The sequence below is a fragment of the Spermophilus citellus genome (genome assembly GCF_964194105.1).
Source record: "Spermophilus citellus genome assembly, chromosome: 9".
Classification (NCBI taxonomy): Eukaryota; Metazoa; Chordata; class Mammalia; order Rodentia; family Sciuridae; genus Spermophilus; species Spermophilus citellus.
Window position 1 is genome coordinate 101668285 of NC_138191.1, and position 14191 is coordinate 101682475.

Genomic DNA, 14191 nt, shown 5'->3' on the forward strand with positions numbered 1-14191 from the left:
ACTTCACCTTGCTGAACCTGGATTTTCCATCTGAAATCAAAGTGACATCATAATACCTTCCATCCAGGGTGGTAATGAAGGTTTGAGATCCTGAATATAAAGTACTAGAACAAGGCCTGGCACATTAGAGGTATTCAGTAGATGACAGCTACTACCATTGCTCTTGAAGAGTGTTAACTTAGGATCTATGGCATGCCTCCCTTATAGTGGTGCAGCAATGTGTGGTAAAGGACAGAGGCATCCTCCAGCCGCCCTCCTGTCACACTAACAGGTGTGGTGTTCTTATCCCTTTCAGGTCCATCTGGGAAGCGGGATTTGGGTTGATGAGGAGAAATGGCACCAGCTACAAGTAACCCAAGGAGATTCCAAGTACACGAAGAACTTGGCAGTCATGATTTGGGGAACAGATGTTCTGAAAAACAGAAGCGTCACAGGAGTCGCCACAAAAAAAAAGAAGGATGCAGTCCCGAAGCCACCCCTCTCGCCTCACAAACTAAGCATCGTCAGAGGTAGTCACTGAGGGCAAACGCAAGCTGAGATGTGGTCCTTCACCCTGTCGGGGATATATCAGGCACAATTCAATTCAACCAATGCTTCTCAGAGCCCCTGTGTACCAGGCTTTGGGCAGAGCCCAGGGACTCAGAACAGATATCCCCAGTATCCCTCCAAGAGTCACATTGAATAGGGAAAATGACTGCAGACAAGTATAATTCAAGGAATCGGCACACAGGAGGTAGAGACAGCATCCTGAGAGTTCTCAGGAAAGGAGGAGGACCTTAGCTGGAAAGCCAGGGAGAATTCTATGAAGGTTCCTGCCTTCGTTCCTCCTCTCTCTTTCCACTTTCTTATTTTTTTCTTCCCTCTCTCCCACCCTCTCTCCATTCTTTTACTAAGCTCCTATTCTTTGCCAGCCCCTCTACTGGGTTTTGATGGTACAAAGAAGAGCAGAACACAGTGCATCTAAAAGGGGCCCACAGTCTGGTGTTGAAGATGAACAGCTGGGTACTGTACAGATAATACGAAGCATAGAGACAGTGAAATAGGGCAGAGAGAATATAGTAACTGCTAATTATTTTGAGCACTTACTATGTTTTATATAATGTTTTTTTTTCTTTTAATGATTCTGTCTTTAAAAAAAAAAAACGCTTTTACATATATTAACTTAATACCCCTTCATCCTCTTAACAATCATACTGTTGGCCACCATTATTATCCCTGTTTTATAGGTAAGGAAACTGAGACACAGAGGTATTAAATAACCTTCCCAGGTCATACAGCTAGCAGGAGAAGCCAGAGTCCCCGGCAGCAGGGCTGGCTTCAGCATCTGTACTCCTAGTCTCTCTTCTGCAAGTAACTAGGTCTGCTGAGTTTTGCTGAAGAGAATAAAACAGCACATGCATGTCAAGCAGGCCCTGAATATTAGCTAGGGGCAGGCAGCAAACATGCCCATGAACACATCAGACAGTTTCAGGTACTTGGAGCTTTGCTGATGTGATAGGACGAGAGGGCTGCATCATCTGGGGTGGTGGAGGAAGGAAAAGAGGCAATATTGGAGACGAGAGTTGGCTGTGGAAGAGGTGGCCCTATGAAGGTCTGGGGAGTGGAGAATAAATAGCAGGTGCAAAGATGAGAGGCACAGGAGTGAGCAAGCTCAAGGGGTGAAGTGGCTGGGCAGTCTAGAGGGAGGTCCTAGATGGCCCAGAGCCAGTTTCGTAGGGCTATAAAGGCCACACTAAGCAGCTTAGGTTTACTCCACTACAGTGGAGACACTGGAGGTCTTCAAATTGAGAGTCACAGGGAGATCAGTAAGAAGACTGACATGGCGCTCTGGAGGAGAGGCTGTACTCCACAGACCCAGGGGAATAGTTGTGGAAGTAGAGAAGAACGGCCAGATGTAGGTATATTCTGAAGGTGGAGATGGCAGGACACAGATTAAATGATACCAGCCGAGATCACAGCTGCAAGGCTTCAGAGTCCAGTTTCCAACCCCCACATCCTGCTCACATCCTGCTGCTTGTCTGGGGCCTTTCTGCTGTCACACAGCTGCCTCCCCTGCCCAGCTGGCTCATGATTAATTGATTTAGGCAGCCACTCATTTTTAGATAATCAGGGCTAACCTTTAGTCTGGCTGCTGTCTGAAATGGTGAAACCTGATTTAAGAGGTCGCCCCAAGAAAACAACCTTCCTGAGGAGGCAGCCCAGCCTCTCTTGATAGGTGACTGATCTCTAGTTCTGCTATACTTGTTGCAATGTGACTCAGCAGGTCCCAGGTGCCTTTGGATAAGTGACTGTCCCTACTGCTGTCATGTTGTGGTATAAAATCATCTGCTGTGTGTCTGTCTTAGGGACCTGGGACCGTATATGATTCCCCATGTCTTCACTGCCCATCACGGTAACTGGCACTCAGTAAACGAGGTTTCAACAAAAGAAACACCAAGACTGCAAACTGATACCTGAGCAGCCCTTGGTGTGATTTTTTGTAAATCACTTTCCCTCCACGTTTGTTTCCTCAGCTACAAACTTACTTCTAAAGAGGTCAGCGCTGTGTAGGATTGGAGCAGTAAAACACACCTCAGCTCTGTCGCTTGGGGCCATTACAGCTCACTGCCAAGTTCTCTTGAGTTTCCCTCCCTGATTCACATCCCTATTTTCCAAACCCTCTTTAATCTTCTCTGCTTTTTCTAAACATGATTCCACACTTGTCTCTTAAAAGATGTCCTTGTCTTTTCCTTCACAGAAAAAGGTAAAAGGAATTTCCACAACTTCAAATAACTACACCTACACACCTAACTGCATCCTCCCCATTCTTCTGCCTCACGTCCCAGAAAAAAAGAGTTTCCTTGTCTTCTTTAGGGCTGGTGATTTTCCCCAGCTGGGCTCTATGGCCCAGTCCACCTGCCTTCCTAATACCTCTTTCTCCAATTATGCTCTCACTCTCCTGGCTCCTTCCCAGATGGCTTATGTTTCTCACAAAAGCAAACCACGCAGAGACCACTTCCCTCACGCAGCTGCTGCTGCGACTCTTCCTCTGCATCTAGACTTCTTGAAAGCCGCGTCTACACTCACTCTCTGTATTCAAGAGAAAGCCCCTGGCATTCGCTTTCCACTCTCAGCTGTCTACCTGATCCATGCTCAGCAGTCACTGGAAAATGACTTCCTCATTACCAAATCCTAGGCTCTGAATCCAGAGCCAATTCTCACCTTCTCCCCAGCAGTATGTGACAGACCACTGTCCTCCTCTCAGAAGCCTGCCCTGCATGCATGCTCAGGGTTCCTCCCCCTCAGGCTCCTCAGCCTCTCAGGCTGCCTTCTCTTCCTGTGCCCTCTCCCTGCATGCTTTCCTCCTCTGACTCCTCACTTCCCATGGGTCCCACAGCCCTCAGTTGGAAGCTGCGCTCCTGCCCCGTACCTGCTCATCTGGCTTCTGGTGACCCCGCTGCTCTCCTCTCAAACCACACTTTCCACCATGCAGTAACCACAAAGGCCTTCTTCCAGCTTCTTCTGTTCCTGCTGCTCATGCTGCCCTGCCTCCTGACCTGCACACCCTGTCTCCTCTTCACCTAGAGAGGCCCCTCCATTGCTTTCTGTTGCACCATCCTGCGTAAAGGCTCTGCATGGCCTTTCTTATTTACTTGTTTACTTAACACTTCTCTTTATTCTCTACCTCCATTAAAATCTAAGACTCATGAGCATCCTGTTCAGGGCTAGCATATAGTAGCTACTTAGCAAACATTTGCTGGATCAATGAATGATGATTCCCAAGTCTAAATTTGATCTCAGTTCTCACTTGTGCCTTCCTGACCCACATATCCAGGTGCCCAGTGGTCTCCTTTTGACATGACATTGGCCAAACTGCACCACTCACTGTTCCCTCCTCCTTCACTACCTTTTTTTTCCCTTCCATGAAACCTTCTGCCCCTTCTGTGTTCCCTGTCTTCGTGGATGGTACTGCCAGCCAAGGACCCAGGCCTCACCCTTGCATCTTTAATGTGCATCGGACCTCCCCATCTGCCCTTCCCCTTAAATACCTCTTAAACCTTCTCCCTATACCTACCATCCCCCTCGTAGTCAGGGACACATGCTGTCTCCCCTGCATTTCTTTAGCACCTTCCAGAGTCCTCTCCCCATTGTGTCACCAGAGTGATATTTCAGAAACCAGATATGATCCCTTCATCACTTCCTTGTCACAGCCAGAGCCTATGCTCATTATTAAAGGGTAAGCTTCTTAACACATCATAGAAGCACCTTCATAGTCTGGCCCTGGGCTGTATCTCCAACTTTATTTCTTAGCTATATCACCCTTGAAACTCTAAGATATTACCAGAATGTGTTCCTTGAGCAAGCCTTGTTCCCTCTCACCTGGGGGAAGTGCTATTCCTTGTTCCTGGAACACAGTCACACTATGCCCCCTGCACCACCAGGCTTTGCCCAGCTTGCGACAACTCACCATCCAGACCTCCAGATCTGCTCACGTGAACCTTCCCCCAGGAAGCTGTCCCTGACCTCTGAAGGTGCTGTCATCTTTCTTCCTGTGTCCAGGAGCACACAGTACCTATCCAGTTCTCTCCCCTTCTTCTTTGCCTCCTCGGAGCTTGTCTGTAATCCCTTAGAGCCTTGCCCACTTGCCCAGGGCCATATACCTGATCAGAGTCAGAGCTGAGCTGAGTTGGGGTTTCAGGCTCAGAGGTTTCTTGTCATTCTGAAATACACTACTGATTTTTTTTTTTTACTACAACCAGTCTAGTTTGAAGTTTTTGTCCCATCTAACATATGATCTCAATTTTTAGCTTAATTATTTGAGCTATTCCAGATTGTATTTGACTAGTTCTTTCCATGAAAGCTGTCTAAACTGGATTCAGATAGTTTGTATTTATTTTGTACAATTTTATCGCAATTAGTCACATTTGCCATGTAAAAATGGCCAAAGCCTTTACACTCACAGGGTTGGTGGGGATTTCCTCTTCTCTTTGATGTTAAAAATCATTCCTTACCGGATGGCAGAAGGATGGAGGAACAATGACTCTGTCTTAGAAAGATGAAAGCAGGGGGCCTGGAGTAGGGTCTGACTCTCATGGCAAGCTCTAGAATGACAGTTAAACCTTATTAAGGTCGAATGACCTTTTGCAGAGTGTCTGAGTTTTCTAAATGAGCCATAGCATTGTGTTCTGGTTAATTTTTATAACTTTTTTAATAGGACACATTAGCACTGTTATAAACCTTGTTAATTAAGCAATAATCTCAAATGTTCTCTCGCAGAGGGAGACATTCCCGGCAACTGCAGGTGATTAATAACTAGAATCTAACAAAAGCCTTTTAATCAACCTTAGGGGCTATGTAGGGCGGCTACCCCCAGGAAATGAGAACGATTGGAATTCTGTAGGGGCCCCCCTGAGAACTTTCCTTCGTTTTCATCCTCCTCTTTCTGTCTTTTCTCTGACTCCTGCCAGTGGCTCGGAGGGCCATCACACTCACTCTCCTGCCTTCTGCTTCTCACTTCTGCCCTTACGACTTTACAGGCAACTTGAGAGAGTGAGAAGAATCTCCTGAGGTTATCTAGTTTGACATCCCAGTTTCATGGATGGTGAGACTGAGATCCAGAGAATTTGCCCCTCAAGGTTAGAGCATCCAGGGTTGGAGCCAAGACTGAGCACCTGAATCTCTCAGCACATTCTCTCTCTCATTTGATTCAGGTCCCAGCAAGCTCACCATGAGTGTATGTTTATTCCTGGCCCAGGGCTGGAGAGGCAGTGCCAAATGTGGTCATGGTTTGATTAGATCATGATTAGGTTTTCCACAGAAAACCCAGAACAGGTTTGGGAGCACTGTGTTGTAGGTACAGTGAGGTTTCCTAACTGAGTGTGATAGGTTCCTAGAAGGCTGCATCTGGAAGAAAGTATAAGTCTTAGGTAGGCAAAGAGCAGAGCAAGGGTCTTCTGGGCAGAGATGAGCAAGGACACCGATTTGTGAATAGCTTGGAATAGAAAGGAAACTGCAGGTGGATATAGCAGAAATGGGGTGGGCGAGAGACAGCCCCGTACCTTCTCACTTCTCAGTCCTTATGGAAAAGCCAAGACAAGATGAACTGAAGATCAGGAGTAGTCAGAAAGCAGTGGAAGTCAATTCAAAGCTTTTAAAGGCACCTCTGTGCAAAACCCTTCTCAGTGGGGAGGAAAGAGTGGTCCAGAGAAAGATGGCTCATAGCACATGCACCTGCAGCCTGGATGGCAGCAGGAGGCAGGATAGCTCCAAGCCCAAAAAATACATAGTGTGGGGAGGCAGCAAAGCTTCTTCCCTATACAATTCCCTTTCTATAGGCCTCAGCCTTCTCGTGTGTGAAGGGATTAGCACAAGTTAGTATCTAGGATCCTTCCTCTTGTTAACACTCTGTGTCCTGTCTGCTCTGAGCTGGCTTGGTAAAGACAAGATTTTGCTTATTCTCCATTTCAGTTCCTTAAGATTGAAATGTCATTCCTATTTTACAGATGAGGAAACTCAAACTCAGAGACTTTAAGGATTTTGCCCATGATTACACGCTCCACCCACACCTCAGTCCTTTTATGTCCTCTTAGGTTTCCCTGAAAAAGCATTTCTTTATTCATTCAACACATATTTTTTAAAATCTTGCTTTGCTCTCTTAGAATTAATAATTACATATACATAAAATTATTAGAACAACCCATGCAGGTGTAGAATTTCTTACAGTTTGAAAAAGGCTTATAAAATGTTTACCCTGAATACCTCTTGGCATTCTTAAGAAAGATGTTCTGTGTTTGTCATCCTTGTTTATGAGGTGAGCAGTCTAGGGACCAGCTGCAACTCAGTCTCGAGTTAGGCCTTGTCTAGAGCTGACTCTTTGCTTCATCATAGCAAATGACAGACTCAGCAAGAGAACAGCCATCCTTAGCCTCCCTGATAGTCACCACAAAGAGACCTCACTTCACACCTACCAGGTTTTCAAAACCTTAGTAATGTGACACTGCCAAGTGCTGTTGAAGATATGGGGGAACTAGTACTTGCATATATCACTATTTAGAATGCTAGTCAGCCCAAATGCTTTGGAAAACAGTTTTATCAGGCATCACCCAGCAAAAATGAGTATGCACACACCCCAGCTTTCAGCAATTCCATGTCCTGGCCGATACTTGCGTGTATGCCCCTAAGACATATGCAAGGGCATTGGTAATTGGGAAACCAAGTATCCATAGTCAATAAAATGGATAAATAATATATGATACAGTCATATAATAGAACACCATTCATCAGGGGCAATGAATGATCCACAGATGTATTTTCCAACATGAGTGACTCTCACAACTGTAACACTGCGTACTAAAAAAAAAAAAAAAAGTCAAAAAGGCATATAGAGATGGGCACATTTATTTTAAAAAAAACTTTAAAAAATAATGTTATTTAAGAATATATACCAATATGTTAACATCAAAAGAAAAGAAAAATAGAAATTAAGGAGTGTGTTTACCTCTATGAGGGAAAGGAGAGGAGAGGGTTGGGAGGGACATTCAGAGGTTTCAAAAGGACCAGTAATATTCTGTTAAGCTAGATGGTGGCACATAGGTGTTTTATCATTATTTTAAAAATATAGGTTTACCATCTATTCCCCTCTTTTCTAAGTACATTTTATGCTACAAATTTGCAAGATATACGAGTTGGTATTTGGGAAGTATGTCAGGAGGCACCCCCCCCCGCCCCCCGCCAAAGAAAAGAATTGTTCTTGAATTCACCATTAATCCTTGGCCTTCTTGTTTCTTCTCTCTGTCTAGAGTGTTTGTATGACAGAATAGCACAAGAAACTGTGGATGAAACTGAAATTGCACAGAGACTCTCCAAAGTCAACAAGTACATCTGTGAAAAAATCATGGATATCAATAAATCTTGTAAAAATGAAGAACGAAGGGAAGCAAAATACAATTTGCAATAAACTTTGGATTTTTCATAAAGCCTTCGCGTTTTTCTTGCGCAGTGTGTGCTTTGCAGACATGGTGCCGTCTGAGTCAGACTCCAGAGCACATGCTGGTATGCAGGCAGGGAGCCCATAGGGTTCTGGGGTCAGCGGTTTGTTCTTCACTTGGACTTCCTACTCCAAAGAAGGCAGAGGGATTTGCTGAGACTTGGGCAGCAGCCCAGGCGCCGACAGTGTGGTCATGGGGATGGGAAAGCACTGTGTCCAGAGAGCAGGAGAGCGTCTCTGAGCTGCCTATCCCTTGACTGGGATTTGAACTGATATTTTTACCACCCAAGGACTTCTATCTCTGTTCCTCTATTTTGTTCTATAATAAAACTTCATTAATTCTTGGTGTAGACCATCATTATCCTCATTTTTTTTAGAATATTGAGTGTATAGTTAGGTGACGTGTGTCATATGGCCTGGAATATTCTTTCTTTCAGAGGGGAAACCTTCAGTGTGAAGGAGAGAAAACTCATAAGGGATGTGGTTACTGTCAGTGGCTCTGAAGGGCTGACTCCAAAACAGATTACTTTCTCTGATTTCAAAAGCCTGACCTTGGACCAATCACTTCTCTCAAGCTGATGGGCGTCCCTGATAATTTACACCAATCTTGGCAAAGATGGGGTATAAGGGGGTGACAGTGTTAGATGTGGTGCAGGGTTGCTTCAGGAAGTAGGGGCAATGTCACCTGATACTAGTTTGTTCATCCTATCTTCCATCTCAAATGATCTTTCAAGTTACATAATTTTTACCTCATTCTTTATTCAGTCACTGAGTCTCTAAGGTGTCTGGCACACCTTTTGGCAAACCACACTCGTTCTTCCTGTTGATTTGCACTTTCCTTTCTGTAATGCCTTCAGAAATAAGCATGGTATTTTGGAAAGGGCAAGAGCTTTGGACAGACGCTTCTAGTTTCCAAACCTTGTCTCCCTCTGCTTGCTTTGGACTTAACCGTACCTCTCTTGTGTTTCTGTTTTCTATTCCATAAAAAGAAGCTCATTCCTACCTTGCAGAGTCACTGTAAGGATTAGAGATAACATATATACAGTGCTTAATAAATATTGACAGTTGTCTTCCTCATGGCTGATTGTTGGTTTTTAGTCATTGGTTAGAAAACTTTGGCCTCTAATTTTTCTAATGGCTCATCTCTTAATTGGTGGTCTGTAAGCAAAAGCTCAGGTCACTGGGGGAAGTAGGGGAAGTAGCTGCCACTTTAAAACTCTTTATTTCAATAATTAAATAAATCTTTGCAATATGAACTACTATATGCTCCCTGATAGGACGTAGAGAAGAGAATTTCCTCTAATGATATTTTCCTAGCTTTCTTCAAACTATCAATGTAGATTGGGCCAATTAATTTCTCAGCATCTTTATCAGTATAATGAGGATAACAATGCCTACCCTATGGGCTATATCAATAACAGGAAGGATAATAATAACAGGTTGTGAATCAGTGCATAACATAGGGTAATTCATTTCATGATGTAAGTAAACGTCTTGACACTTAGTAGGGAGGTGTTCCGTAAATTCTTGTGAATATATATTCAATCTATGGCATGGCACAGCTTGGGCATGAATAGCATAGAAGGCATGAGCAACTGGAAAAAACTATGCATCATTGTTGAACTCGGCCCCTTTTCTCCCTAAGCATGATGAAAATAGAAACACCCAGAGGCTCTCTGCTTTCTCTTTGAAGACTAATATGATATAGAACCTGCATTCTAAGTGTGTTTAGGTTAGTTGGGGGAAAAAGTCATGGAAAAATCCACAATACAAATGCGATGAGTGTGAAAGTGTTTTGTGTAATGTGTAATGCATATGTTAGGAACGATCAGACCCGTGAAAGACTGTGGCATCTGAGTGTAAGCCCTTACTTGACCATTTTGAGGTTGTGAAGATTAGTGCAGATAGTATCAGGGAAGAGAACTCTGTGAATTACAAAGACATACAGGTGTCAGTTATTCTTAGCATATAAGGTAGCATAAAATCAGAAGTGGGTGCAACAAGAAAACCTGCTTATGAGGCAATTCTGATGGGAATCAGGAGATTTCAGTCACTTGCTAGACTGAGATAGTTTTGCACCCCTGTCCTGTGCCTGCTGCCTATCATTGTGATATGAGGACAAGAGCTTCATTCTTAAACCCATGCAGATGAAGAAATGAACTCAGGGAAAGTAAAATGATATCTCACCTAAGGTCCTGGAGCTCTCAGTGATTGAGCTGGATCCAAATCCAGGTCTGTGGAAAACCTATCCTTTCACCTCATCTCTGAAAACTGAGGGAAAAGTTAGGGTCTGGCTGAGAGACTAGCCATGTAATCTTAGAGTGTGTTTAGTGTGACCTAAGTAGTCAATGGTAATCAATAATGATAATAGGTCTCATTTATTCAGGCTCTTTGGAGGGATTGGCAATAACAGTATCATTTACAGTATTTATTACCTTCAAACACATGAAACTCAAAATAGTTTTGTGTAGCAGTTTTTACCAGCCCAGCCCAATCTTAAGAATTTGATGAGGTGCTTAAAATTACTGGGCTTGGGCCTGGAGAGCCAGATTCAATAGATCTGGGATAAGACTGGGAACACATATTTTAACACAAGCACCACTTTTTAAAAATGCTAGTTTAGAACTCATTAGATCTGCATAAGTGAAGGAATAAGAGGATTTTCTAAGTAATCAATAACCAAAAACAAAAAGCAAAATGGACAAAAACTTTTATGGTCCTTTGAAAGTACCTGAGGATATTTGAATTGAAAATAAATTTCTTCTTTAATAACTGTGGACCTCCCCTAAAATCTTGCTTGGAATCATTCTTCATGCTCACCAAATTTTAGTAGGAGGGATGGTGACTTTCTGCCTAGACTCCACTGATTTTTTTCCCCTCACTCTCACACTCGGATTCTTTTGGTTCCCGCAACAGGCCCGGGGTTGTGCAGGACAGGGTGGTCGATACTGAACTGGCAGAACCTGATTTGACAAGGGCCAGGTGCCACCTTCAAAAGCCCTGACAACAAGTTCTCTGTTACCAGTTGGAACAAAAAGATGAGGCTTGATTTTATTTTGTGTGTTGGTGACCATTATGTTCCTGGTGGGTTTTTGTATGCATTTCTAAGTGATGACCTTTTTGTAATTGTAAATAAATAAGAACCACTTTATAGAAATCTTTGGAAAAATAAGAAAAACCCTCTAAATTGCATGGCTGAAAGTGTTGTGATGTATTTGTCTCCTCTAGTCTCTTTTTAAGGTATAAATATGTGTTTTACATGTCCGTGATCCTTCATATTATTAGATTTGTACTGTTCCTTGCTCATTTAACATGTCCCCATGTTGTTCTGTGACCTTCAGAATCGTCAATTCTAATGAACATCCACAAAGTGGATAGGCAGGAAGCTGCGTGCGACTGAGTAAACCATCTGGTCAGCTGCCCAAGCATTTAAAGTGGGGCCAATGCACAGATCTACCAGTCCCCAGAGGGCCCCACCACACACTCATGGAGCACAGTGCAAGTGAGCTGAGCTGGGGAAAGATGCATTTGAGTTCCCTTCCCAACTATAGCCCCTGCTACTCACTTGAGGCAAGTTACTTCATCTTTCTTTTTTTTTTTAAATTATTTTATTGTTGGTTGTTCAAAACATTACATAGTTCTTAATATACCATATTTCACAGATTGATCCAAGTGGGTTATGAACTCCCATTTTTACCCCGTATACAGATTGTTGTGTCACATCAGTTACATTTCCATTGATTTACAAATTGCCTTTCTGGTGACTGATGTATTCTGCTGTCTATCCCATTCTCCACTGTCCCCCCTCCCCTCCCCTCCCCTCCCCTCCCCTCCCCTTCTCTCTCTCCATCCCCTCTACTATAAATCGTTTCTTCCACTTATATAATTTTTCTCCTACTCCTCCTTTCCTCTTATATGTAGTTGTGTATAACCCTGAGGCTCACCTTCCAATTCCATGCAATTTCCCTTACCTCTCACTTTCCCTCCCGCCTATCATCCCTGTTTAATGTTAATCTTCTTCTCCAGCTCTTCGTCTCTACCCTGTCCTTGGTTACTCCCCTTATATCAAAGAAGACATTTGACATTTGTTTTTTAAGGATTGGCTAGCTTCACTTAGCATAATCTGCTCTAATGCCATCCATTTCCCTCCAAATTCTATGATTTTGTCATTTTTTAAAGCAGAGTAATACTCCATTGTGTATAAATGCCACATTTTTTTAATCCATTCATCTATTGAAGGGCTTCTAGGTTGGTTCCACAATCTTGCTATCGTGAATTGTGCTGCTATGAACATCAATATAGCAGTGTCCCTGTAGCATGCTCTTGTTAGGTCTTTAGGGAATAGACCGAGAAGGGGAATAGCTGGGTCAAATGGTGGTTCCATTCCCAGCTTTCCAAGAAATCTCCATACTGCTTTCCAAATTGGCTGCACCATTTTGCAGTCCCACCAACAATGAACAAGTGTACCCATTTCCCTGCATCCTCGCCAGCACTTGTTGTTGTTGGACTTCTTAATGGCTGCCAATCTTACTGGAGTGAGATGGTATCTTAGGGTGGTTTTGATTTGCATTTCTCTGACTGCTAGCGATGTTGAGCATTTTTTCATGTACTTGTTGATTGATTGTATGTCCTCCTCTGAGAAGTGTCTGTTCAGGTCCTTGGCCCATTTGTTGATTGGGTTATTTGTTTTCTTATTGTCTAATTTTTTGACATAGGACTTAACATAGGACTTTATCTGCAAAGTGGAGAAATAATGTCTGGCCGAGGGGCTGTTAGGAGGTCTGAGATTATAACTACAGTGCCTCAGTGAGAAGGGATACATTGCCATCAGTGTTAAGACTAGGATTCTTCTTTTCTCCCTACACCTGCTCATTCCTTCCTTGAGTGTGCGCCCATCCTGTCTCCCACCTACTGGCGGTGACCTTGGCTTTCAAACACACCTTTGGCTCTCTAGAGATCTTGTGCTTATTCCACAGTTCTTGAGACCTGGGGGCTTCCCTGTGCATGTCTACCAGGTTCTCTTGGGCTTCTGGCTCCCCTCACCAACTCTGTCCCCACCCCTGTTGCCCAACTGGCCCATTTGCCTCTCCTTGGATTTTTATATTGTTTAAAACTCAGATGGAGATGTTTATATTGTACAGATTTTTCCTGTTTTCTTAGGGTGGTTTTGCCTCAATCAAAAGGAATGACTTTTTTTTTTATTCTTTATACATTCAATGGGTGTAACCACTTCTTAAACTATTTTTCCAATTTAATTCGTAAAAAAAAAAAAATTCTTTTTTTTTTAATCAAGACTACACATCTCTCCAGTGTTTGGTTCCTTCTTTATAGAAAAAAAAAACTTATTAAAAACCAGTAAGCATTTCCAGCAGAATCCATTTCATTCTGTGTTTAGCTTTCTCATGGACCAGTCTGTTTACCTTAGGAATAAGATTTGTGCTTTTATGTCTATGAATAGACACAGCAACAGATATTTTCATCACTTCTTTTGAAGAGACAGACCAGGCAGCTCCATAAGCTCATGAAACCTCAGGTTCTCCACCCAGATACCTTCCTCACAGTAACACTGTCCTTCCAGCCCATGCTCAACCACCCCCCCAGATGTGATAGTCATCCTTCTACCCAAGAGTTCATCTAGTTATTGCTGTCACTAAAGTGTTCTTCTGTTGACATAAAAGCCTACTTCCCTAAAATGGCCAAATTAATTCAAATTTTCTCTCTGAAATCAGGCAGATTTCTTCTACTCGTGGCCCTTTGAGGAGAGGAAGGGGCTATCATTGCTCTTCTCTAAATAGCTCAATTTTATTTTACCATGTCTCACATGAGAAAGGCTACATGGCAAAGAGTGGGACCTTGAAATTAGAAAACTCTGTGTTCAAATTTTGATTTTGCTACTTACTAGTCTGTGACCTTGAACAAGTTCTTTACTTGTCTTAATTTTCATTTTCTCCTTTTGGCAATGAAAATAAATAGTAATGTCTGCCTCCTAGGATTGTGTCAGGTTGTGTAGATGCTGTGTGTAAAGCACCGAGGCATCCGCATCTTAGCTCCCCATGCATGAGAACTCTGAACAATCTGGCTGCTCTTATGGATGAGCCTCCAAAGATGTGGCCCAGGACTGGACACGACTCCAAGGAGAGTCTGTTCAGCAGGATTTCACCTCTTACTCTTGGACTTTGACTTAGAATCTGTAGCAATGGAAATGTCTCATATGGAAACAATAAG

At 43.2% G+C, this 14191-nt stretch overlaps 3 protein-coding genes across 16 annotated transcripts in view; 2 read left to right on the forward strand and 1 right to left on the reverse strand.

Moving 5' to 3' along the window:
* Positions 1 to 8323, forward strand: part of BEND5 (BEN domain containing 5) — a 46851-nt gene extending 38528 nt beyond the window's left edge. For 2 of the 4 annotated variants that reach the window (XM_081307156.1, XM_081307155.1), the window contains exons 4-5: positions 296 to 509; positions 7779 to 8323. In XM_081307156.1, coding sequence (XP_081163282.1) covers positions 296 to 509; positions 7779 to 7936 — 372 coding nt within the window. In that variant the 3' untranslated portion in view covers positions 7937 to 8323. The remainder of the gene's footprint in view (positions 1 to 295; positions 510 to 7778) is intronic. The other 2 variants (XM_081307153.1, XM_081307154.1) reach the window with 2 other exon arrangements.
* Positions 1 to 14191, forward strand: part of AGBL4 (AGBL carboxypeptidase 4) — a gene marked incomplete at both ends in the record, with an annotated part of 1419693 nt that overhangs the window by 1203918 nt on the left and 201584 nt on the right. The gene's annotated exons all lie outside the window — the stretch shown is intronic.
* Positions 1 to 14191, reverse strand: part of LOC308656269 (uncharacterized protein) — a 191277-nt gene that overhangs the window by 3327 nt on the left and 173759 nt on the right. The window lies entirely within an intron of this gene.